The sequence below is a fragment of the Amphiura filiformis genome, chromosome 15, assembly GCF_039555335.1.
Source record: "Amphiura filiformis chromosome 15, Afil_fr2py, whole genome shotgun sequence".
In the NCBI taxonomy this organism is placed as follows: domain Eukaryota; kingdom Metazoa; phylum Echinodermata; class Ophiuroidea; order Amphilepidida; family Amphiuridae; genus Amphiura; species Amphiura filiformis.
In genome coordinates, this window is record NC_092642.1 from 27,151,293 (window position 1) to 27,178,204 (window position 26,912).

General features: G+C 34.5%; 1 protein-coding gene across 1 annotated transcript; it reads left to right on the plus strand.

Annotated features, from left to right (window-relative positions):
- LOC140171443 (uncharacterized) lies at window positions 1-23,813 on the plus strand. The gene is made up of 5 exons (XM_072194704.1): window positions 1-192; window positions 13,898-14,050; window positions 19,576-19,829; window positions 21,548-21,638; window positions 22,620-23,813. Exons 1-5 carry the CDS (start codon window positions 147-149, stop codon window positions 23,243-23,245), a joined length of 1,170 nt encoding a protein of 389 aa, XP_072050805.1. The 5' UTR covers window positions 1-146; the 3' UTR covers window positions 23,246-23,813.
- The last annotated feature ends 3,099 nt before the right edge of the window (window positions 23,814-26,912 follow it).

Here is a 26,912-nt window from a genome sequence, read left to right on the forward strand (position 1 = left end):
ACCGTGACTACAGCATTATAGTTTCTGACGCTTCTCTGGCTGAACGTATAATTTAATTGTCTACTCCGGCGGCATGTGAATTGTGGCGCTAGGTTTAAACTCTGCACGGGAATATAATTGGAGATATTTTGTTAAATACTAGGAGTATGGATACTTTTATATTTGTTATGTGTGTGGCTGCTCTTGGATCAGGTATGTTCTCTTAATATAGGCCCATTTTTTAATCATTTTTGGCCGAAACATTTCCACTCGACAATTTTGGTTATACATGTAGGGCCTATTTATTGTTTATTCTCTACACTAATTGTCTAATGAAAGTAAAATTATTTCATAGGCAACCTTTCTGAGAGAGCTCGACGAAAGCGACACGGAAATCTGTATTTTTAATTTCAATTTTTCCTTTAACATGTTTAATGATGCTATGTGAATTACAATCCTAAAATGCAATTATTATCCCTTTTTCGTGGGAATCAACCATTTAGGTTTACATGATCAATGCTGGTATACATGTATAACGGGTACGCTATTGTTGTAATTAAAAGTCTTTGGGGGAGGAAGATATATGCTTTTAAAAATGGCACTCTTTAAAATCATAAACTAATGCTGTACAAAATGAAATAAAAGTAAATAAAGAAAAGATAACAGCTGACAATATGAGTTCATACGAATTTTGGTCAAACTGCCCCTTTGAAAAGTACTCACCGAAAATTAAAATTAGTTTTCAGAAATTGTACACAATTAATTATTTTTTCAGAGTGCATTTTTTTTGTATGTCAATTTTCAGACATTTTAGAATTATTGGCACATAAAAAATACTACTGTTGTGTATTGTTTAAAGAAATAAGTAGGTTGAACTTAGTGTGATTTTAATGGTAAAGGACGCGAACCTTTAGGTGATCTATTCTTTCAGCATGTTCAGTGAAACAGCGGCGTCGCGTCGGATATAGGCCCAATTATCAACATAAAATTATAGCCTACCATCTCGGCCTATCATCTCTTCTATCTGAAGTATAACAACAAATTGATGACACAACGTAACATATATCTCAGACAACCTTTGATGTCACTATTATTCTTTCTCGGAAATAGTCAGAACAAAGATACTTCGGTCAGAAGTATTACAAAACAGGTAGTTTGCATTTTAGAAGAAATTTGTGGAAACTTTCGCCAAAATAAGACCAAACAGAATACCATGATGCTGACATCGACATTAAATGATTCTTTCTCATAAATAAATGAGAAAAAAGTACAATGTATTTAAAAGGAGCATTTGAAAATTCGATCTATGCCCATTCAAATCCTTGCAACCTTGCTTCTTGAGATCGCAGCAGATCCAAAGAGGTCTCACAATTCGCAGAAGATATGCCATCTATTGAAAACGTAAATTTACCAATTATTGTTTAGTTTTAAGATCTCTTTTGGAAGTTTAAAGATACATTTTGTGCTCATAAATGAATTAGAAAGAAGTATTTAAAAGCATGGTAGTTTGCATTTTTGAAGAAATTTACAGAAACTTTGGCCAAAATGAGACCAAACAGACATGACAGAATACCATGCGGGAATCGATGTAAAAACAAATTCATACACTGCAAACAGTGTTAAATGAAGGCAAGACTGTGTTTAGAAATGTTATATTTATTTATTTATTTATTTATTAACCATATTTAAGCAGGGTAACCTACTCAACAAATATTACAATGTTGATTTTCAGTAGGGCCCTGAGATAAACATATAAAAGCATTAAATATACACGTAGATTATACATTATTAAAAACCATAAAAAATTGAGCTTACATAAACATTACATAAATGTTATGTTTATATATGTCAGATGTTTAAAAATTAAACACCATCACTGTTCAGAAATTTGACACATGATGTTTAGCTTCGAAACGTGTGTACAAAGTGAAGGCAAATTTGTGTTTAGAAAAGTGTCTAATTCCTAAACACTCTGAATAGTTCTTTAAAGACAATGTGGTCATTACAAATAGGTATAATGATAGATTTGCGGAATTAATTAATGGGCAAAAAGTTATGAAAATGGGCAACGATTATACCTGAAGTAACATAGAACTTGCAAAGTTAACTTGTGCAACGTTGCCACAAAAGTCCTCTCATTTTATTGAAATATGCAACATTGTGCAGAACTTGTTTCAACCGTACCCTGGCCCGTAGACAGGATTTACTTGGGGGAGGGGCTGATTTTGACAAATTGGACCTTTTTGTTCAAAATTTGGACCTTTTTGGACTGGGAGGGGCGGATTAGGACAATTTTGGACCACAATTCACAAAGGCATAAAAAAACCTCTATTTTTTCGCCCGCTATGCTCGCAAATGGGACTTTGGGGGGTTAAAAAAAAGGGACTTTTTGGGCCTTTGGCATTTGTGGGGTGCGTCGCACAAATTTGGGGTTCTTCTGTACTGTGGGGAGAGGCGGGCTGAATATTGATTAAGTTAGGCGTGCAGCCTAACTTATTTCTTTCTTGCCATTTCTTAAGTTAGGCGTGTTAAGTTAGGCGTGCAGCCTAACTTATTTCTTTCTTGCCATTTCTTTCTTCTTTCTTTCTTCTTCTTCTCACAATTTGCTACTACTTCCACATCCTGGATCGGATTTCGACCAAACTCAGTCACAAGCAGTATTGGGTAGCTGGCTACAAACATCATGGGTTGTTTAACGTCAGAGGTCATCCAAGGGGTCACAGGGGTCAAAAAAGGTCATTTTAATCGAAAATGCTCCGATTGAGCTGAAATTTAAATGCAATGATCCTTATGACATTCTAAACATGTTTAAAATATTTTAAAAATTTATTTAAGGTCATTAAGGGGCCCATAAAGGGGTCAAAGGTCAAGTTTTTCAAAATGCTCCAATTGAGCTTAAATTTAAATGCAATGATCCTTATGATATTTGAAACATTAAAAAAATATTTTGAAATTCATTTAAGGTCATTAAGGGGTAATAAAGGGGTCAAAGGTCAAGTTTTTAAAAATGTTCCAATTGAGCTGAAATTTCAATGCAATGATCCTTATGACATTCTAAACATTTTTAAAATATTTCAAAATTCATTTAAGGTCATTAAGGGGGCAATAAAGGGGTCAAAGGTCAAGTTTTCAAAATGCTTCAATTGAGCTGAAATTTGAATGCAATGATCCTTATGACATTCTTAACATGTTTTAAATATTTTAAAATTCATTTCAGGTCATTAAGGGGCCATACAGAGGTCACAGGTCAAGTTTTCAAAATGCCAGCTTTCCACGATTAAGGTTTATCAAAACGGCAATTAATGAAACAATCTTATTAAAATTAATACTATCCAACACAGCACTGAGTGTTGCTGCTTGATCAGATCATCACAGTCATCCGCCTAACTTACCTCGTGCCCTTGCAAAGGGCACAGTTGCTCTAGTTAAGTTAGGCGTGCAGCCTAACTTATTTCTTTCTTGCCATTTCTTTCTTTAAGTTAGGCGTGCAGCCTAACTTATTTCTTTCTTGTGCTTTCTTTCTTTCTTTCTTTCTTTCTTTCTTCTTTCTCACAATTTGCTTCTTCTGCCACATCCTTGATCGGATTTCGACCAAACTCGGTCACAAGCAGTATTGGGTAGCTGGCTACAAAAGTTATGTGTTGTTTAACGTCAGAGGTCATCCAAGGGGTCACAGGGGTCAAGAAAGGTCATTTTAACCGAAAATGCTCCGATTGAGCTGAAATTTAAATGCAATGATCCTTATGACATTCTAAACATGTTTCAAATATTTTAAAATTTATTTAATATCATTAAGGGGCCCATAAAGGGGTCAAAGGTCAAGTTTATCAAAATGCTCCAATTGAGCTGAAATTTAAATGCAATGATCCTTATGACATTTGAAACATTTAAAAATGTTTTAAAATTCATTTAAGGTCATTAAGGGGTCATAAAGGGGTCAAAGGTCAAGTTTTTAAAAATGCTCCAATTGAGCTGAAATTTCAATGCAATGGTCCTTATGACATTCTTAACATTTTAAAAAACATTTTAAAATTCATTTAAGGTCATTAAGGGGTCATAAAGGGGTCAAAGGTCAAGTGTTCCAAAATGCTCCAATTGAGCTGAAATTTGAATGCAATGATCCTTATGACATTCTAAACATGTTGAAAATATTTTAAAATTCATTTAAGGTCATTAAGGGGCAATAAAGGGGTCAAAGGTCAAGTTTTTAAAAATGCTCCAATTGAGCTGAAATTTCAATGCAATGGTCCTTATGACATTTTTAACATTTTAAAAACATTTTAAAATTCATTTAAGGTCATTAAGGGGTCATAAAGGGGTCAAAGGTCAAGTGTTCCAAAATGCTCCAATTGAGCTGAAATTTGAATGCAATGATCCTTATGACATTCTAAACATGTTGAAAATATTTTAAAATTCATTTAAGGTCATTAAGGGGCAATAAAGGGGTCAAAGGTCAAGTTTACTAAAATGCTTCAATTGAGCTGAAATTTAAATGCAATGATCCTTATGACATTCTTAACACGTTTTAAATATTTTAAAATTCATTTAAGGTCAGTAAGGGGGCATACAGAGGTCAAAGGTCAAGTTTTCAAAATGCCAGCTTTTTAAAATTAATACTATCCAGCACAGTGTTGCTGCTTGATCAGATCGTCACAGTCATCCGCCTAACTTACCTTGTGCCCTTGCAAAGGGCACAGTTGCTCTAGTTCTTTCTTTCTTTCTTTCTTTCTTCTTTCTCACAATTTGCTTCTTCTGCCACATCCTTGATCGGATTTCGACCAAACTCGGTCACAAGCAGTATTGGGTAGCTGGCTACAAAAGTTATGTGTTGTTTAACGTCAGAGGTCATCCAAGGGGTCACAGGGGTCAAAAAAGGTCATTTTAACCGAAAATGCTCCGATTGAGCTGAAATTTAAATGCAATGATCCTTATGACATTCTAAACATGTTTCAAATATTTTAAAATTTATTTAATATCATTAAGGGGCCCATAAAGGGGTCAAAGGTCAAGTTTATCAAAATGCTCCAATTGAGCTGAAATTTAAATGCAATGATCCTTATGACATTTGAAACATTTAAAAATATTTTAAAATTCATTTAAGGTCATTAAGGGGTCATAAAGGGGTCAAAGGTCAAGTTTTTAAAAACGCTCCAATTGAGCTGAAATTTCAATGCAATGGTCCTTATGACATTCTTAACATTTTAAAAACATTTTAAAATGCATTTAAGGTCATTAAGGGGTCATAAAGGGGTCAAAGGTGAAGTGTTCCAAAATGCTCCAATTGAGCTGATGAGCTGAAATTTAAATGCAATGATCCTTATGACATTCTAAACATGTTTCAAATATTTTAAAATTTATTTAATATCATTAAGGGGCCCATAAAGGGGTCAAAGGTCAAGTTTATCAAAATGCTCCAATTGAGCTGAAATTTAAATGCAATGATCCTTATGACATTTGAAAAATTTAAAAAATATTTTAAAATTCATTTAAGGTCATTAAGGGGTCATAAAGGGGTCAAAGGTCAAGTTTTTAAAAATGCTCCAATTGAGCTGAAATTAACATTTTAAAAACATTTTAAAATGCATTTAAGGTCATTAAGGGGTCATAAAGGGGTCAAAGGTCAAGTGTTCCAAAATGCTCCAATTGAGCTGAAATTTGAATGCAATGATCCTTATGACATTCTAAACATGTTGAAAATATTTTAAAATTCATTTAAGGTCATTAAGGGGCAATAAAGGGGTCAAAGGTCAAGTTTTCAAAATGCTTCAATTGAGCTGAAATTTAAATGCAATGATCCTTATGACATTCTTAAGATGTTTTAAATATTTTAAAATTCATTTAAGGTCATTAAGGGGGCATACAGAGGTCAAAGGTCAAGTTAATACTATCCAGCACAGTGTTGCTGCTTGATCAGATCGTCACAGTCATCCGCCTAACTTACCTTGTGCCCTTGCAAAGGGCACAGTTGCTCTAGTTAAGTTAGGCGGGCAGCCTAACTTATTTCTTTCTTTGCGTTTCTTTCTTTCTTTCTTCTTTCTCACAATTTGCTTCTTCTGCCACATCCTTGATCGGATTTCGACCAAACTCAGTCACAAGCAGTATTGGGTATATGGCTACAAAAGTTATGGGGTTTTTTAACGTCGAAGGTCATCCAGGGGTCACAGGGGTCAAAAAAGGTCATTTAACTGAAAAATGCTCCAATTGAGATGAAATTTTAATACAATGATGCTTATGACTTTCTAAACATGTTAAAAATATTTTGATATCCATTTAAGGTCATTAAGGGGCCATAAAGGGGTCAAAGGTCAAGTTTTTCAAAATGCTCCAATTGAGCTGAAATTTAAATGCAATGATCCTTATGACATTCTAAACATTTAAAAAATATTTTAAAATCCAATTAAGGTCATTAAGGGGTCATAAAAGGGTCAAAGGTCAAGTTTTTCAAAATGCTCCAATTGAGCTGAAATTTATATGCAATGATCCTTATGATGTTCTGAACATTTTAAAAACATTTTAAGATTCATTTAAGGTTATTAGGGGGCATTAAAGGGGTCAAAGGTCAAATTTTCAAAATGCTTCAATTGAGCTGAAATTTAAATGCAATGATCCTTATCTTATCCAGCACAGTATTGCTGCTTCATCAGATCGTCACAATCATCAGCCTAACTTACCTCGTGCCCTTGCAAAGGGCACAGTTGCTCTAGTCTTTCTTTCTTTCTTCTTCTTCTCACAATTTGCTACTACTTCCACATCCTGGATCGGATTTCGACCAAACTCAGTCACAAGCAGTATTGGGTAGCTGGCTACAAACATCATGGGTTGTTTCACGTCAGAGGTCATCCAAGGGGTCACAGGGGTCAAAAAAGGTCATTTTAATCGAAAATGCTCCGATTGAGCTGAAATTTAAATGCAATGATCCTTATGACATTCTAAACATGTTTAAAATATTTTAACATTTATTTAAGGTCATTAAGGGGCCCATAAAGGGGTCAAAGGTCAAGTTTTTCAAAATGCTCCAATTGAGCTGAAATTTAAATGCAATGATCCTTATGACATTCTAAACATTTTTAAAACATTTTAAAATTCATTTTAGGTCATTAAGGGGTCATAAAGGGGTCAAAGGTCAAGTGTTCCAAAATGCTCCAATTGAGCTGAAATTTGAATGCAATGATCCTTATGACATTCTAAACATGTTGAAAATATTTCAAAATTCATTTAATATCATTAAGGGGCCCATAAAGGGGTCAAAGGTCAAGTTTATCAAAATGCTCCAATTGAGCTGAAATTTAAATGCAATGATCCTTATGACATTTGAAACATTTAAAAATATTTTAAAATTCATTTAAGGTCATTAAGGGGTCATATGTCTGGTTCAAAGGTCAAGTTTTTAAAAATGCTCCAATTGAGCTGAAATTAACATTTTAAAAACATTTTAAAACATTTAAGGTCATTAAGGGGTCATAAAGGGGTCAAAGGTCAAGTGTTCCAAAATGCTCCAATTGAGCTGAAATTTGAATGCAATGATCCTTATGACATTCTAAACATGTTGAAAATATTTTAAAATTCATTTAAGGTCATTAAGGGGCAATAAAGGGGTCAAAGGTCAAGTTTTCAAAATGCTTCAATTGAGCTGAAATTTAAATGCAATGATCCTTATGACATTCTTAAGATGTTTTAAATATTTTAAAATTCATTTAAGGTCATTAAGGGGGGCATACAGAGGTCAAAGGTCAAGTTAATACTATCCAGCACAGTGTTGCTGCTTGATCAGATCGTCACAGTCATCCGCCTAACTTACCAAAAAAACCTTGCAAAGGGCACAGTTGCTCTAGTCTTTCTTTCTTTCTTCTTCTTCTCACAATTTGCTACTACTTCCACATCCTGGATCGGATTTCGACCAAACTCAGTCACAAGCAGTATTGGGTAGCTGGCTACAAACACCATGGGTTGTTTCACGTCAGAGGTCATCCAAGGGGTCACAGGGGTCAAAAAAGGTCATTTTAATCGAAAATGCTCCGATTGAGCTGAAATTTAAATGCAATGATCCTTATGACATTCTAAACATGTTTAAAATATTTTAACATTTATTTAAGGTCATTAAGGGGCCCATAAAGGGGTCAAAGGTCAAGTTTTTCAAAATGCTCCAATTGAGCTGAAATTTAAATGCAATGATCCTTATGACATTCTAAACATTTTTAAAACATTTTAAAATTCATTTTAGGTCATTAAGGGGTCATAAAGGGGTCAAAGGTCAAGTGTTCCAAAATGCTCCAATTGAGCTGAAATTTGAATGCAATGATCCTTATGACATTCTAAACATGTTGAAAATATTTCAAAATTCATTTAAGGTCATTAAGGGGCAATAAAGGGGTCAATATCTTTCTTTCTTTCTTCTTTCTCACAATTTGCTTCTTCTGCCACATCCTTGATCGGATTTCGACCAAACTCAGTCACAAGCAGTATTGGGTGGATGGCTAGAAAAGTTATGGGGTTTTTCAACGTCCAAGGTCATCCAGGGGTCACAGAGGTCAAAACAGGTCATTTAACCGAAAAATGCTCCAATTGAGCTGAAATTTAAATACAATGATGCTTATGACTTTCTTAACATGTTTAAAATATTTTGATGTTCATTTAAGGTCATTAAGGGGCCATAAAGGGGTCAAAGGTCAAGTTTTTCAAAATGCTCCAAATGAGCTGAAATGTAAATGCAATGATCCTTATGACATTCTAAACATTTAAAAAATATTTTAAAATTCAGTTAAGGTCATTAAGAGGTAATAAAGGGGTCAAAGGTCAAGTTTTTCAAAATGCTCTAATTGAGCTGGAATTTATATGCAATGATCCTTTATATGATGTTCTGAACATTTTAAAAACATTTTAAGATTCATTTAAGGTCATGAGGGAGGCATTAAAGGGGTCAAAGGTCAAGTTTTCAAAATGCTTCAATTGAGCTGAAATTTAAAGGCAATGATCCTTATCTTATCCAGCACAGTATTGCTGCTTCATCAGATCGTCACAATAATCCGCCTAACTTACCTCGTGCCCTTGCAAAGGGCACAGTTGCTCTAGTTAAGTTAGGCGGGCAGCCTAACTTATTTCTTTCTTGCCATTTCTTTCTTTCTTCTTTCTTCTCACAATTTGCTTCTTCTGCCACATCCTTGATCGGATTTCGACCAAACTCAGTCACAAGCAGTATTGGGTAGCTGGCTACAAAAGTTATGGGTTGTTTAACGTCAGAGGTCATCCAGGGGTCAATGGGGCCAAAAAAGGTCATTTTAACCGAAAATGCTCCAATTGAGCTGAAATTTAAAGGCAATGATCCTTATGACATTCTAAACATGTTTAAAATATTTTAAAATTTATTTAAGGCCATTAAGGGGTCATAAAGGGGTCAAAGGTGAAGTTTTTCAAAATGCTCCAATTGAGCTGAAATTTAAATGCAATGATCCTTATGACATTCTTAACATTTTAAAAATATTTTAAAATTCATTTAAGGTCATTAAGGGGTCACAAAGGGGTCAAAGGTCAAGTTTTTTTTAAATGCTCCAATTGAGCTGAAATTTAAATGCAATGATCCTTATGACATTCGTAACATTGTAAAAATATTTTAAAATTCATTTCAGGTCATTAAGGGGTCATAAAGGGGTTAAAATGTCAAGTTTTGCAAAATGCTCCAATGGAGCTGAAATCTAAACGCAATTATCCTTATAACATTCTTAACATTTTAAAAATATTTTAAAATTCATTTAAGGTCATTAAGGGGTCATAAAGGGGTCAAAGGTCAAGTTTAAAAAAACAGCTTTCCACGATCAAGGTATATTAAAAAGGCAATTAATGAAACAGTCTTATTAAAATTAATCCTATCCAGCACAGATCAGATCGTCACAATCATCCGCCTAACTTACCTCGTGCCCTTGCAAAGGGCACAGTTGCTCTAGTTTCTTCTTTCTTCTTTCCTCTTTCTTTCTCACAATTTGCTACTTCTTCCACATCCTTGATCGGATTTCGACCAAACTCAGTCACAAGCAGTATTGGGTAGCTGGCTACAAAACTTATGGATTTGTTTAATGTCAGAGGTCATTTAGGGGTCACAGGGGTCACAAAAGGTCATTTTAACCGAAAATGCTGCGATTGGGCTGAAATTTAAATGCAATGATCCTTATGACATTCTAAACATGTTTAAAACATTTTAAAATTTATTTAAGGTCATAAAGGGGTCAAAGGTCAATTTTTTCAAAATGGTCCAATTGAGCTGAAATTTAAATGCAATGATCCTTATGACATTCTAAACATTTGACAAATATTTTAAAATTCATTTAAGGTCATAAAGGGGTCAAAGGTCAATTTTTTAAAATGCTCTGATTGAGCTGAAATTTGTATACAATGATCCTTATGACATTCTAAACATTTTAAAAACATTGTAAGATTCATTTATGGTCATTAAGGGGTCATAAAGGGGTCATAGGTCAAGTTTCCAAAATGTTCCAATTGAACTGAAATTCAAATGCAATGATCCTTATGACATTTTAAACATTTTGAAAATATTTTATTCATTTAAGGTCATTAAGGGGTCATAAAGGAGTCAAAGGTCAAGTGTTTCAAATTGCTCTAATTGAGCTGAAATTTAAATGCAATGATTCTTATGACATTCTTAACATGTTTTAAATATTTTAAAAGTTTTCAAAATGCCAGCTTTCCACGATCAAGGTATATTAAAACAGCAATTAACGAAACAGTCTTATTAAAATTAATACAATCCAGCACATTGGCTGCTGGATCAGATCGTCACAGTCATCCGCCTAACTTACCTCGTGCCCTTGCCAAGGGCACAGTTGCTCTATTTTTTCTTGCTGTTTGTTTCTTTCTTTAAGTTAGGCGGGCAGCCTAACTTATTTCTTTCTTTGCATTTCTTTCTTCTTCTCACAATTTGCTACTACTTCCACATCCTTGATCGGATTTCGACCAAACTCAGTCACAAGCAGTATTGGGTAACTGGCTACAAAAGTTATGGGTTGTTTAACGTCAGAGGTCATCCAAGAGGTCACAGGGGTCAAAAAAGGTAATTTTAACCGAAAATGCTCGGATTGAGCTGAAATTTAAATGCAATGATCCTAATGACATTCTAAACATGTTTAAAATATTTTAAAATTTATCTAAGGTCATTAAGGGGTCATAAAGGGGTCAAAGGTCAAGTTTGTCAAAATGCTCCAATTGAGCTGAAATTTAAATGCAATGATCCTTATGACATTCTAGACATTCTAAACATTCTAAAAACATTTTTAAAATCATTTAAGGTCATTAAGGGATCATAAAGGGGTCAAAAGTCAAGTGTTCCAAAATGCTCCAATCGAGTTGAAATTTAAATGCAATGATCCTTATGACATTCTAAACATGTTGAAAATATTTTGAAATTCATTTAAGGTCATTAATGGGGAAATAAGGGGTCAAAGGTCAAGTTTTCAAAATGTTGCAATTGAGCTGAAATTTAAATGCAATGATCCTTATGACATTCTTAACATGTTTTAAATATTTTAAAATTCATTTAAGGTCATTAAGGATGTCATACAGAGGTCAAAGGTCAAGTTTTCAAAATGCCAGCTTTCATGAAACAGTCTTATTAAAATTAATACTATCCATCCAGCACAGTGTAGCTGCTGGATCAGATCGTCACAGTCATCCGCCTAACTTACCTCGTGCCCTTGCAAAGGGCACAGTTGCTCTAGTTGTATTTATGTTTATTGTTTATGGGAATTTTTTGAAACGCATAAAATTTACCTAAAATACAGTAAAATATCTCATTTATATTTGGTCCACGCTGGCCAGCTTCGTGGAACATCTGAACATAACATGTCAACTGTTATTAAGGGTGTAACTAACGTGTCCCTCAAGGGAATATATAATAAGGGATGTGTCATCGACAAACCAACCAAGTGAGGATGTATGGGACCTAAGGGCTCTGACTTCAAACTTTTAACTCTTTTAAAGCAATAACACGATAAAAATGCCACGTTTCACGAATATAAGAACCGAGATATGTGACATTTAAAAAAAAGTTAAAATATACAATTGGTATAATAGAAAAGGGGCACATGTAGCTAATGCTATACGGTGCACGTATTCCAAAACGTATATCAAAATTAAATCATCTTACTTTTGAGTTCTCCGAAATAACACTATATTTTGTACGGTAAATGCATCTTGCATGTTGACTTAAACATGTTAAAGCAACAAAACATGAGCCCCGTCCCCGAGTTAGACCAGTTGAAATACTTACTCTCAGTAGCGTAGCCAGCGGGGGGGAAGACTGCCCCCTGACAAAAAATGAAAGAAAAAAGTGCCCCTCTGACCAAAGGGCAAAGGAAAAGAAAAAGGGCAAGGAGCCCCTTTTTCATCAAAACTCACCCCGATCATGGGCCAAAATAGTGTCAAATTCAAATTTTTTTGCGCGCTACGCGTGTGTATCGCCCCAATAAAGCCTTTTTTGGAAGCTCGAAAAATGTACAGTCTCTCTAAAACAAAAATTTCATGTTGCAATTTTTTTTCAGCTGTGCCCCTGTAATTTTTTTTGCCCCCCCGACCAAGAAAGGTGGCTACGCCCCTGCGTACTCTGATGTATATGAGAACAACTGCATGTACTACAAAAACAAAATGTATTATGTTCACCGAGAAAATGATCAAAATGCTTCATTTTGCGCCCAACAATTTGAGCGTTTTATAGTCCATAATAATTCAAAATTCCGTTTTTAAAAGTGCTGCAAAATGAATGTATACATTGTAACACATATCATTTTTGCAGCTGTATTACGCAGGCAAATGGATACAGGAATCTTAAAACCGTGACTATAAACGCAGACTTACGGGGCTGCATAAACTTTCACGTTTCTGAGAACTTGAACTACACAATTTCAAGCAACTTTTATAGTGTAACGTCAGCAAGGACATATTAATGCATCATTTTATACTTTTCTATATATTTTAAAACTGGAAATGTCTAATTATGAATATAATGTCCATTGAAATGGGTCATATATTTCTCGTCTTTCTACTTTTAAATATTTCGTGTACTTTTTATTTTTGTTACGGAGTTTACTTGTTTCAAGATAGCGATTAACACTTTTTTCTACAACTCAGTACAACTCAGTGATTATTTATACATCGTCTGTTTCTGTGAAATGTTGCAATATTTGTGTCTTCGTCTGCTTTCAAATGCTTTTTAGAGAATGAATGTATTGTTTTAGCTGCTGTCGTGCATTTATCGTGTCATATAACACGGGCGACATCATGAATATGTTTGTTTTTACTTAAAAGTAAAACAACGAGATGTAGCCGAGTTGTTTTACGACAAAAATAATGATGTCACCCGTGTTATATGAGACGATAGGTGCACGACAGCGACTAAAAACAATACCTTTATTCTCATTCTTACACACTTCAATTCAAATAGAAATATTAAATCATAAATATATTATAATTTTAATCAAAACAAATTATTTTACAAGGAACTGTCTATGCCTGGCTTAGAATCGATTAGTCCCGTTATTGCTATGCGCCTCCGATTGGTTCAAAGAGCGAGTACAAAAAACGCGTATTACGTTGACTCGAACGCGCTGAACCGTGTTATATCGTACCATATCACACAGCTAAGAACCAATAAGATTGCGGGAACTTTCAATAGTTCTGGATTTTTTAAGTATTTAGAAAAAAATCAGAATGGTTCAAGTTATCTAATAATTTCATAATTATATAGGCCTATATCTATATATCTAAAATGGTTAAATTTTTTAATTCGCACAAAGTTTCCTAAACTTTTGAAAATTCACATTGTGTAAAGATGAGTAAACCTTTGAGTAGAGTTGCTTGCATTTGGCAAATAAACATTGAATTATTTATGCAATGTTGTTTTTCTCTGAACTTTCAGTTGTGGGAGACAAGTGCGATTTTGAGAATGGTTTATGCAGATTTACTACTCAGGATAAGAACGATGGTTTTAACTGGTCGATAGGCAGTTCAGAGACACCCACGGCGGAGACAGGTCCGTCCTACGACCACACCTTAGGGAAGGATGGAAAAGGTAAGAGCCTATGTCATATGTATGCGTGCTTGCGTACTTGCGTATAAATAATGATATTCAAAAGCCGGTCCGTCGAAAATGCCGGTAACTCGATAGTTTACCACTGGCGGCGTATTTCCAATTAAAATAATACACTACAAAAACAGCAGAGCAACACTTAATAAACACTCGAACCCTTAATAAACACTTGTTTGCAAAGTGAAGGTAAAGGGTGTTAATTTATAAACACTAAAATAACACTAAAATACGTAAAATATGAATATGTTTATGTTTTTAACACCAGGTAGTGTTAAAAGTGTGCTTTTAAACACAAAACACTATCTTGTGTTAAAAACAAACATCTTCATGTTTACGTGTTAGTTTAGTGTTTATAATTAATTAACACCCTATACCTTCACTGTATAAACAAGTGTTTATTAAGTGTTCAAGTGTTCATTAAGTGTTGATCTGCTGTTTTCGCAGTGTATGAGTCGATTTTTAAATGAATCGATTTCACACCCATGTATAACTTTAACATTGTTGAAACATTGATTCGGATAGTGCGAAGAAAATGAAATGAAAAAAATTGGGCCAACTATTGAACTGTGGATTGACTGAGATGAGCCAAATCCGTATACAGGGTGTCCCAGAATGATCTATACCGGGAAAGATGGAATTTTTTAGATATGAAGGGAGTTCAGAGACAAGGGCATGTCTATTGGTCATATTGTTGTGTATTTTAAGTTGTATATATATTTAGCTTTCTCAGATTTTTTAGATTTTAAAGATTGGACGTTTTTAGTAGAAGTTATAGAAGATTGCGTAAAAATGGTGAATTCTAAGTTTTGATAATGCAACCTATTATGAAAATTTGTAAAATTACTAACCGTTCAGCACAAAGTTATTTGGGAAAAGTTATGTAGGTATTTTAGTTCATATTTCCACTAAATAGCCGATATCTATCTATTATTTATGACGTTACGAAGCAATCATTATATGGAATACAGGATTTGATCCGCTTGAACGGCCTAATCCCATTCTCTCTTTGGCGGCAATTTTGAGATGGCTCCTTAATTTACTGTACAGCAGCGTGGATTTCTTTCAAAAACTTATTGGCAAACAGGCAGCTCTGTTGAGACGCAAAGAAGATTTATTAGACGATTTCCGCGAGCACGCGTTCCAGTCAAAGGAGCGATAGTGTAAAACCTAAAGAAGTTTGACGAGCACGAAACTGCCAGGAATCGGCAGAGTGAAGCTACAGGTGCTCGTAAGACTGTAAGAACTAGAGCGAACATTGCAGCTGTCCGGCAAGCTTTAAGGCGCAAACCCAACAGTAGTTGTCGTCGAAATGCTGTGCCAAACACCCCACGTTTGTTTGATTTACATTAAATGTATATAAAAAGATCCATGAGTTGATCAAGTGTGTTGTGCCATTTTTCAAGGGTATGCGAGTCGTTTGCGCTGAAAATGAAAAGCAGGTTTTTCATCGATTTTACATTATTGCATGCCACGCCAAAACAAATAAAGGTAGCGTGCTGAAATTAACAGAATAAGTAGGAGACATATCCAGCATTATAATGCAGGTATCAAAAATAGATACACTGCCCGTCTTCTATTTTTAGTTATTTTTGCAAACACGGTATAAATCATTCTGGGACACCCTGTATATTTCCATTAACACTTTCATCTAAATTTGCAGATTCATACATCATCGTTTGTCAAAAAATTTCAACAATTTGCGATCTCTGCGTGTTCAGCCTTTGTCAATATGTGTTTGCTAAATGATTATAGAATCCTTATTCACCACAACTGATTGATATGACAAGCTATAAACATCCGATGCATCATCTTTGGTGCGTTTTCAACTAATTAAAACACGTTGTATTTTGATGTCAAATTTTGTGGACTGTTGACGTGTCTATAAAAGACTCCATGATTCATGTATCATGTCCAACTTAGATCAACCATAGATCCTCAGCAACAACATTTGTCCTTTAGTTTACGTGGGTTTCTTCAAACAAAAATGATCAAATTTGACAGTATTTTGTTTCAAATTTATTAAAGCTATTAGTATATATAATCTAACCAATAGTAATATGCCTATAGCATGTTTGTACTCGTTTGCTGTTTCGTTCACGTAAACTTCAAGTATAACATTATACGACTGCGAGAATAAGTGAACTATCTGCTTAATCACGAAGCTCCCATGGCCAAGTGGTTAGGCACAGGTCTTGTAAACCCGAGGTCCTGGGTTTGATTCTCGGGTGGGATCACTTTTTGTGCTTGTCTCCTTTATTATTTGCGACGGCGAACCTGGTGAAAATTATATAATTCCCATCGATCCATCTTGACACAAGTTATCTGACTTTCTTTCCAAACGTTTTTTGTTTGTTTTGTTTTTTGGAAACCCTTTCGACTGCCCTGAACTTTTCAGCCCTACAAGTGCACTGGAGCATGAAGATGATAAAATCCGGTTATGAACTCTGTACAGTATATAAGTTTCTTAAAAACAGACAGCAGCGTTTTATGAACTTTTATGGCACAATATTCGATCTTATGTGGAACAATTATGCATCCTGTTTTTGCTCTATTAAACTTTTTGTATCATGTTTTTATAACACGTTTGCGTGCCAACTTATTCAACTGAAATCTATAACTTTTTTAGGAAACCTCCTTAAATTTTAAATATTTCTATACGACTACGAGACTAAGTAAACTTTGGCCTTTTTTTTTTTAAACCACATAAATTGGTGAACATTCCTATTATAAGATCATGAATTTCCTAAGATCACGAAGAGGGTAAAATTTGGTTCCGAAACTAACATCACAACAAGTAAAATTGTATGCATCAGTGGTATAATAATTTCTTTAAAACAGACAACAGCAGGCCGGGTTTTATGAACTTTTATGGCACACTATTCGATCTTATGTGGAACAATTACACGAGCCTGTTTGCTCTATTAAACTTTTATACAACGTTTTTAGTACACGTTTACGTGCCACCTCGTATCTCAAGTGACATCGACACAACACAACTTGTACGTATACATACGTACAAACGAATCTTCTATGATTCGAAAAAGCTAACTGAAATAGATGATAATCTACTTTCCGAAAACACCAAGTGGTTTGCATATATTTTTGCCGCACCAGATGTTTTGGAAAGTTTTACCATGGTTTTACTATATATTTCAGCCGCTTCAAAATGTAAATTTGGTATCTCTAAAAAGCCAACGGATGGGAGAACTATGAACTATATCATATAACATAAGGATTGACAACAAAATATTTAGGTCATTCGAGACAACAACAACTTATATAATAAAACAAATATTACTTATGAAATAGTTATTGTTCAGAATATGATAATCTCAGGGGTCATTTGAACTGTTTTCTATCCACAGTGAACAAGTCATCTTTTGGGAAACTCTTGAACTAATTCTCAACAATTGTTCTCTCATTATAAGATGACGCATAACTTCCGACAAGTTGAGCGGTTGACTGAATACGTAAATCAGAAAGTTTGTTTTCCTTGTTGTCTCGTGTTGACATGTTTGAGTCGCTAGTGAGAGTATTGCGATATGATAAACAAACTGGGTTATCCAACTATAGGTTTGCCAATCTTGCAACCAAAATAAGTTCGATTTAGGCCTAGGCCTATTTGGATTTATAAACAACAAAGGTGAACACGGAAGGATTCCCTCGCAATATACACGGTTAATAATAGAATCTTAGAATAGATCATTATCCTAAATCAGTTTTCCCTTAGCATAAAATTATGACATTTCCTTACCTTTAAGGGCTGGGGTATGAACGTTTGGACAGTATTTATTGTGGGACATTAGAGCACATCAGACATATCGAATTGCATTCTGAATACGAAGAATGTCATTCTGATATCAAATAATTTTGATTTTTGAAATTCGCAATTTAATACACATTTGATGGCAAATCATTAAAATTGATATTTTGATATTTAACAGTACTTGAAGTAAACTTTATAAATCTGATGATTTATACTTAAAGTGTTGTAGGTGGGATGAAAAGCCGACGATCAATTGAAAATGTTGACCTTTCGTATTGAAGATATGGAATTTTTTTCCCAAAACACCAAACAAAATTAGGTCTTTTGGGAAAAAAATCCATATCTTCAATATGAAAGGTCAAAATTTTCAATTGACCGTCGGCTTTTCCTCCTGCTACATACACTTTAAGAATATGTCATTAGATTTATATAATTTACTTCGAGTACTGTTATATATCAAAAATTTGAAAAATATCAAATTTTTATAATTTGTCATAAAATTTGTGTTATATTGTGATTTTCAAAAAATGAAAATTATTTGATATCAGAAAGACATGCTTCGTATTCAGAATGCAATTCGATAGGTCTGAGGTGCTCTCATGTCCCACAAAAAATACTGTCGAAACGCAATAAACGCTCATTTTAGATCCCTTAATATTCTTACAATAACGGTAAGGGTCGACACCACAAACATTTAGGATTATGTATTTGTAATAGGGTATAGGGTTCAGATTGTAGGATCATGATTATTGACTGGTCAGGATCACCATAAAGTAATTTTTGTTTTGAGATTATACTAGAGTTAAGGTTGGCGACTATGATGACGTGTTTTTGCTTCTATTATCATATTGGCCTATAGGCCTATTATAATACATGAGCGTGCGAGACTGATAGTTTTGTGGATGGGCATTATAAACATATAGTGCTAAAATGAGGATTCAAGTAACTTTTTCTAGTATTTTATGCCCGTTAAACATGTTAAACCGATATACCTAAAGAGCGATTGTTCTGACGAAACCCGAAAGGGGGTTGAACTTGAAGTCATTTTACGGTGCACTCGAACTATAAACAAAGGAAACATAAACGCCTCCTAGGAAATCTGGGAGACTGGCAAATTAAATGTTCAATGCAAAATATATATAAATATATTAATGGAAAAAAACAGACCTTCTCAGTCCAACGTATGCACATCCGTGGTTATATACGTCAATTTTTGTTTCGAATATTTCCGCCAAATATTTTTCCTGTGGGCGTTAAGTAAATATTTGAAAGTGATAAATGGATATGTGGGTTTGTTTTTGATAATCTGAGAAAACAACCTTTCAATTTGTATCTTGTATTTGTATTATGTCTGCAAATGTCCAGTGCATAACTTGTGTCTGTTTAATTGAGTCGATACGTGCCTCAAATGTCCCCTAATATAACCAAAGTAACTTGTGCCTATTTTAGTCAATACAAGTCCGCTGATGTCCAAAGCACGGTCATTACGTTAATGTGTTAATGTCTTCTGATGTCCAATATGACTGCCTGATATCTCCCGAAGCCCACTGTATGTCTACTTAAGTCAATACGTCCCTGCACAGGTAGAATGCTTTTCATGTCCGATGAATATCCAAGGTCATTACAATAAGGACCACCAGAGTATACACGAGAGGCGTTTTGCCCTTTCCTCACATATTTTTGAGGCTTCTTTCTATACAACTATTAAAAAATTGACATTTAATTTAATTTCACATTTCAGGTCATTACATATTCATCGAAACTTCTGGAAAGAAACCGTGGACCACTGCTCGTCTCAGCAGCAGGCAATACGGCCCCTCAAAATCCACATGTGTGACATTCCACTACCACATGTATGGAAAAGACGCGGGAAGATTGAGCGTGTTTCTTCGGCAACGTGGTAAATTATCTGCTCCTATCTGGAGCATGACAAAAGACCAAGGGGATGAATGGATCCAAGTAACGTTACGAACAAGCAGCAATATTAACTATCAGGTAAGGGCACATATATAACTTGCACCATGTCTTGTTTCTTGACTCTCATACCAGTGCTACATGTACTGCTTACTTGATTTGCAGAAAGTGATATATTACATTAAATTCAGGAATTTTTGGCGTCATAGGCCTACTGATCAACCTTCTGAATCATGATGAAGACACAAAATGGTCCTAATCCTAACCGAAGGAATATTCCACAAAGTACGTAATGAAAATATGATTATAAAGAATAAAACAGTTCTCATATTTGCTCGTGTGCTACAATCCTGCAAAATAGGACAAAAAAGTTTTATTTAGTATACGCCTATAGTTGTGATATGTTGAAAGTAGATTATGTGATTAATCTACTCTGTGAAAGAAAACGGGACAAGGTTTTGATTTCGGTTGACTTTCCCCTGTACTATTATATTCGAATATTATTTACAAATACGTATTGTTGCTGTATCACACATGGGGAATATTTAGGAAGTCCGCTTATAATCCCACACGAAACCAAGAGGCCATTTAATTATGTTACAACGTCCGACCTATTTTAAGCCTACAACTTCCACAATTACTAGTACTTTTATTATATACTATTATTTATCGCGGGTCTTCGCGAGGCCACAGAGGTAAAGCTTACTTCATACATGCACACTCATCTATATGAGATCAGTGGTGTGACTGTTGTTTTGGAACTCGAGATTCTGGACCGCAATTTATAGTTCTCTATAATTTTCATTCAGCAGTACAATAGTCATAGTCGGAAGTCATATGAGCTTATTGGTTCCCGTTTCCAAGTTAATATCACAATTTCCCCGATGTTTATTATATAAAACAGTCTTTGAAGACAACAATTTTCTACAGTAGGGAAAGGTATGCTTTAAACCTCTTTTAAGGTGATGGAAATCTGATGTTGCATTTGTTTTTTGATTGCTCCCTATAAAACTCCTTACAGTGAATTAGCGATAGCTTTAAGCATTTCTTTAGACTTGAAACACCAAGTAAGCGATCACCTGGTAGCGATTGCCTATGCACATCAAACATAGGCCCTATAACAACTACACATGTATGATTTGAGTTTCTGATGTTTGTTTGATGAGCTTCAACACAAGCGTTCGTGAAGTTTTATTTACCACCGAAATTTGGATTGGACATCGGCGCAGCAAATATGTATTGACTTAAGCAGATAAGATATATAGGTCTACATTGGAAATCACCAGACATGTATTAACTTACCAGGCGTATGATACACATTGGACATAATACAGACATTGACTTTTAAAACGTGAGATTTACATTGAATATTAGTATTTCTATTGATTTAAGCAGACACATACGTTGACATAAGCAGACATAAGATATATGTTGGACATTAGCAGACATGTAATGACTTAAGCAGACATAAGATATATGCGGGACATTAGTAGATAAGTAATGGCTTAAGCAGACATGAGATAAACATCGGACTTCTGCAGACAGTCATTGATTTTCCAAGACATACAATATCATGTACATCTGCAGACATGTGTTGACTTTAGCAGAATGATATACCATTACACTTACGTAGACAAAAAAGATAATGGACATAAAATAAACAATCATGTCTTGATGTAAAGATACATGCATTAACCACCAATATGTGCATTTTAATTTTATGTCTTCTACTACTAAGATTTATTTCATAATATAAAGCCACTAATTTTTCCTCATCTCTTATCATTTATTAACAACAGGTTGTGTTTGAAGCTGCCAGAGGTAGCGGGTTCAGATCCGACATTGCTCTTGATGACATTACAATCGTTAACGGTACTTGCAAAGGAAAAGGTACATACTTTACTAATTTACCCTTGATTATAGAACATCCGCTTGTATATTAAGTGTAAGACGTATCCTGATTTATCTTGTGTTCTTCCAGACTTTTAGAGTAACTGATAATGCCCATCACTTCAAAATCCTAACCAAAAATCTCTTAATGACACTAGATTTCCTACTAAATACTAATCACATTGAGCTAATCATAAAACATAAAAAAGTTTGGAAAGGCGTCTGTTACTGTTAAGTCTTGTCAGACTTGGTATATCTCAAAAGAAACTTCTGGAGAAAGTAATTCAACTGTTCAGTGCCAGAAGTGGGTAAGTGCAATAGCTGCTTCGTGAACATTTGGCAATATACACACAGTATATTGTACTAATCTGCACATGGCAGCTATTGTACTTACCCACTTCAGTCGGTATTTACAGGTGGTCAATAAGTAAATGTTATGTAGCACCATTATTAAAGTATGAACGGATGCCTTGAATGATGGCAGTAATGAAACTGATGAAAACCTTATCAGGTCATGTAAAGTGGGCACTTAGAAACCATGTCAGGTTTCCGACACGGTCCTTTACTGTCTTCAGGAAGGGGTCGGTATCAGTTAGCACATTTAGCACACTTTCCGTTGAACCACAAACTTGGCAACTAAGTAACCATGAAATAGCACTTTTCCTAGAAATTATTGCAGATCAACCATGTCGACTTTAACTAAAGTTTTATTCTGAATACAGGTAGTATAACAAATTAATTTCCTAATAAAACCAAAAGCACGTATAATGTATGACTTAGACATGTTAGAGCAGACACTTTGGCAGCATTCCACCAGTCTTACTGTCGCCCACGATTGTGAACATTTTATGAACAGATTGTTGAGGAATCCATTGCAAACGGATCACAGAAAGCTTCTCACATGCTAAGCACAGTAAAAGTTGTAGCTATATATATGACTTAAAATTCATCGCCATTCTTGTTTTGTGATCCTCATTTCAGCACTCTCAATTGTTTCATCAACATCACCTCTGGACGCAGTGATTGGTACAAAATTATTCTCATCCCCAGGAGCCGAGATGTTACCTCATCTATTACCATCAAACAACAATGGAAGACAACCAAATGCGGATGTATCACCACAAATCACCGAAGTAGCATCCACAAACAATGTATTGACCAATAGATTTGTGATTAACATAATGATTGTTGGATTGTTATTCTGGGCTATTGTGTTTATTCTTTTGTGTATTGTGATTTGGAAAAGTCGTGGTCATTCTAAGAAGAAATATGAAGAAAAAGTACACCGTAACACAAAAGTGAGCAGAAGTGCAATAAGTACAAAAGTGGAATTTGAAAGCCAACAAAAACAACAAATTCAACATCCTGGATATAGGGCAGACGCTGTAAGGAATTGTGAACAATCAACAGATTTGTATCCTAAGAGAGAGCCAGACGATGACGAAAAGTGGGAATCATTTAAATCTCGGGCTGGTTTGGATAAGGGTGAATCCAGCTTTAAGGATAGATATTCGTTGACAACTGTAGACAAAGATTTATATATGTACTCTGAAGAAGAAAGGACAGCCGGTCAATGGAGGCAATCAAGAGCAGGTGATTATGTGTAAGAGATTGTTACTGATGGCCACAAATTCCATTTGTACTAAAAGAGGAAACGTTTGGATTGGAGAAAGGCCTATGGAATAAATTGCAGAGCAAGACATACCAACTTGCATTGTAAACTTGAAGCAGTAGCCTATTATAGTGAACTATACAGACTGTATCAAAATGATTGGTACCCATCAATTTCCAGTGATTATGGACAAAAATATCGCTTCAAAATGAAGCATAAACATCACCTAATTTTAGCTATGAATTTTATTTTGTTGATTCATGTCATTATGGTCATAAAAATATTAATCCTGTGCATTACACAAGGACCCATTTTGCATATTGAAAAAAACCAGGCTTGCCAATAAAACACCAACAAATGAGCCGATTGGTACCAAACATTTTGATACAGCCTGTATAATTATCATGATATACTTCTAGATGTTACATCATTTTCACAATTTCCATCAACTCAAATGATGTTAAGATATCCATGGCTGGAACCTGCAAGATGCCAAACTTTCCAAGTGATATCCATTTTTGGTTCTCTGAATGCATAGCCAACAAAAAACATATCTATATTTGACTAATCTTTGTAAAATATGTATATATTTTTGTACTTTCTATTTATATACACAATTTGTAAGAACAAAAGTTGCAATAAGGTAATAACAGTAGCATCCTGTTTGTTAATAGTGTACATATATTTTTTTAAATCCTTTTACAAATCCTACATTTTGTAACTAAGCAGACAATATCAATATTTTATAGAAGCTATTCAGTTGAAATCCATACACCCCCTATGGAAGACATGACCTTAATCTAGCACACAGGGGTGTAGATTTTAAATTGAGTCACCCATTCAGGTAACCCAATTTTAAATTCACACTCCCTGATTAAGGGTATGTCTTCCATAGGGGGTGTATGGATTTCAACTTGTATAGCCACTGTTGCCAGTAATATTAAAGTGAACCATCTCTGAAAACCAGGGCTGTAGCCAGTAACTTTTCTTCGGGGGGAATTGTTTTTAAATGTGGACCTTTTTCCAAGATATTCCTCCCGAACTTCAAGATAAACTTCTCCACCTCCCCCTCAAAAAACAAACAAAAAAAAACCATGAGAAGGTGGTCCCTTTGTTATTAATTTTTCTTTTCAATTTGTATCTCCTTGACCAATGGGCACATTTTAATATTTCCCAAAGAAAGGTGAACTTTTTGTCCATGGGGGAGGGGGGGTGGTCTGGAACCCTCAATCAAAGTTCAGTTGAAATATTTTCAGTAATTAATATTAATGAGATAGCTCTTGTCTACTGGAAGGAAATTATAACCAGATGCTTTGATTTTAGATTAAAAAAATAACAAAAGACAAATGTATGATTATTTGAAAAACAAATTTATTTGCACAAACCCACAACCAATGAATGAAAACAGTCTATCATAAATCCATACCCCCTCTGTGGAAGACTTTAGCTAACCCTTTCACAAAGAGGGTGTAGATTTCAAATGTAATAGCCCAATGATATGAAACATAAATCTACTTAAGTTTCATAAATATGTACAAAAGTTATTCAATTGTTAACATATTTGTTAAAAATTAAGAAAAAATAAATAGAATTTATCGAAAGAAAACATAGAAGTAACAAAATTAGATAATTTGTTGTCAAATCTGTATAAATTGTACCTATTTTGTAAACATTGTTTTATGGACAGATTTCAACACACATTTTGTATAAGACTTTTATCAAAACTGCAAAAAGTATGTTCAATCTAATATTTTTTTCACAACTACAAAACTACAACTACAAAAGAAGATTTGAACATAGTACCTGGCTAACCCTGTGCTTTCTTTTTATAGCTGACACACCAGTCTACAATCAATATGTACCTTTAGGGGTTCTCTACCTGATGTCGATTTGTACCTAAATTCCTTCCCACAATACAATATGTGTACTGCATAACAAAAGAGATAGATTAACCTATAAGTTTGCAGGAAGAATTTTAGGTACAAATCAACATTTGGACTTGGTTGAGAAACCCTGAAGGTGCGTTTTTGTATCAAATATGGTACATATGAATATTAAATACATATGAATGGCAACAATAATTGTTGTAATTGCATGAATACAGTGTATGTGACATTATTGCTGTTTTGGAAATCAAAGGTTGCTGCCTTATCTTTTACATCAAATAATGTGTACTACAATATACATGTACATTCCTATTACACAGTTATCACTTGGACAGCTTTATATATAGGGGCTCTTATTAGGGGAGGGGCACTAATTAGGTTGAATGTGGTATCTCAGTATTTCCTTAAGTTCATAACAGCTGAGTGAATGCATACCATCTCAAGTTCAAGTGTTATACACCTGGTAATATAAATACCTCAATGTTATAATTACATCCTGTGCTTAAGGCCATCAGATTGCCATCCGATTATAATATACCTGACGTACATGCTGTACAGATATGCATATATTAAAGCCATTCTGGGATGATTCCACATAGGAGCAAATGGGACGCACCCCTTCCATAAAACAAATCCATAAAAAAGAGAAGGAAAAAGAAAGATATGAAAGGAGGAGGAAGGGAAAGAGAATAAGAAAACACTTCATGCCCCCCCCCCCCCTTCACTGAAATCATAGATCCACTGTAATATGAATCTGAATAATACAAGAGCACCAATGGTGCTGTAGCTCATTTTCCCTAATTACATATGCAAATTAGCTAATTAATATGCCTAACATTTGAGTATTTTTTGTTTATATCAGTTACTTTGTACCAAGTTTTGAATTTCTATGATCTTCACACAAAAACCGATTACACCTGTCTCACCTTAATATAAAGCAGGGCCAAATTTTTACGAGCTGCATAGTCAATAACATAACAATAATGTTAATTGGACCACTAAGTACTTATCTTGGAGACAAACAACTGGGTGAGAAGGAAAACAAGAAACAATTATATGAGGGTTTAGGACCATACACTGCAAACCCAAAGTGCCTATATTTCAACAGATCCTCTAAAATTGGTTTGGCAGTGACAATGAGGGATTAATTACTAAATATAGGCACAAATTTAGACCACTATTTGGGGAGTATACAATCCAGAAGATCAGACCTCAAATGAAGTCTGATAAATATACTCAAAATTAGACACTATAAGCCCAAAACAGCTCTTATAAATCATTGCAAAGGAGCAATTTCCAGTTCAGTGAATTGCTAGCAAACAATAAGCATGGATTTCAATGGTGATGTTATTAATAGTATTATTTGAACAGTAATTTTACATATAGTTGTACAACAATCAACATTGAATAACAGTTAGTGATCTTCAGAAAAAGTGTAAAACAAACCATTTGGGCTGGTAAATTGGGAGGGAGCTAGCAGACATCACCATGAATGTGTCTATAATTGCTTCCATAAGTAATTTTGTCCAGTATCAGTTTAACAAAGGCTAATACTCTATTCATATCTAATCTCCAATACTAGAAGTTTTGCTGAATTTAGACGTTCTGGGTTTTGCAGTGATAGAGCTCCATAGACATTTGTGTAATTTCTGCATTCTATATTGTACACATTTTACACCTGGCAGCTATTGCAGGAAGGGTTTTCTTGCCCTAAAGCCCTAATGTGTACTTTATCTCTTATACAAAATTGTAAAAACACATCTAGGTAGGGTTTAT

Coding starts and splice junctions, on each gene's coding strand:
- LOC140171443 (XM_072194704.1), top strand. CDS start 147: ATGGATACTTTTATATTTGTTATGTGTGTGGCTGCTCTTGGATCAG. Junction 193..13,897: donor TGTGGCTGCTCTTGGATCAG/GTATGTTCTCTT, acceptor CTGAACTTTCAG/TTGTGGGAGACAAGTGCGAT. Junction 14,051..19,575: donor CTTAGGGAAGGATGGAAAAG/GTAAGAGCCTAT, acceptor TTCACATTTCAG/GTCATTACATATTCATCGAA.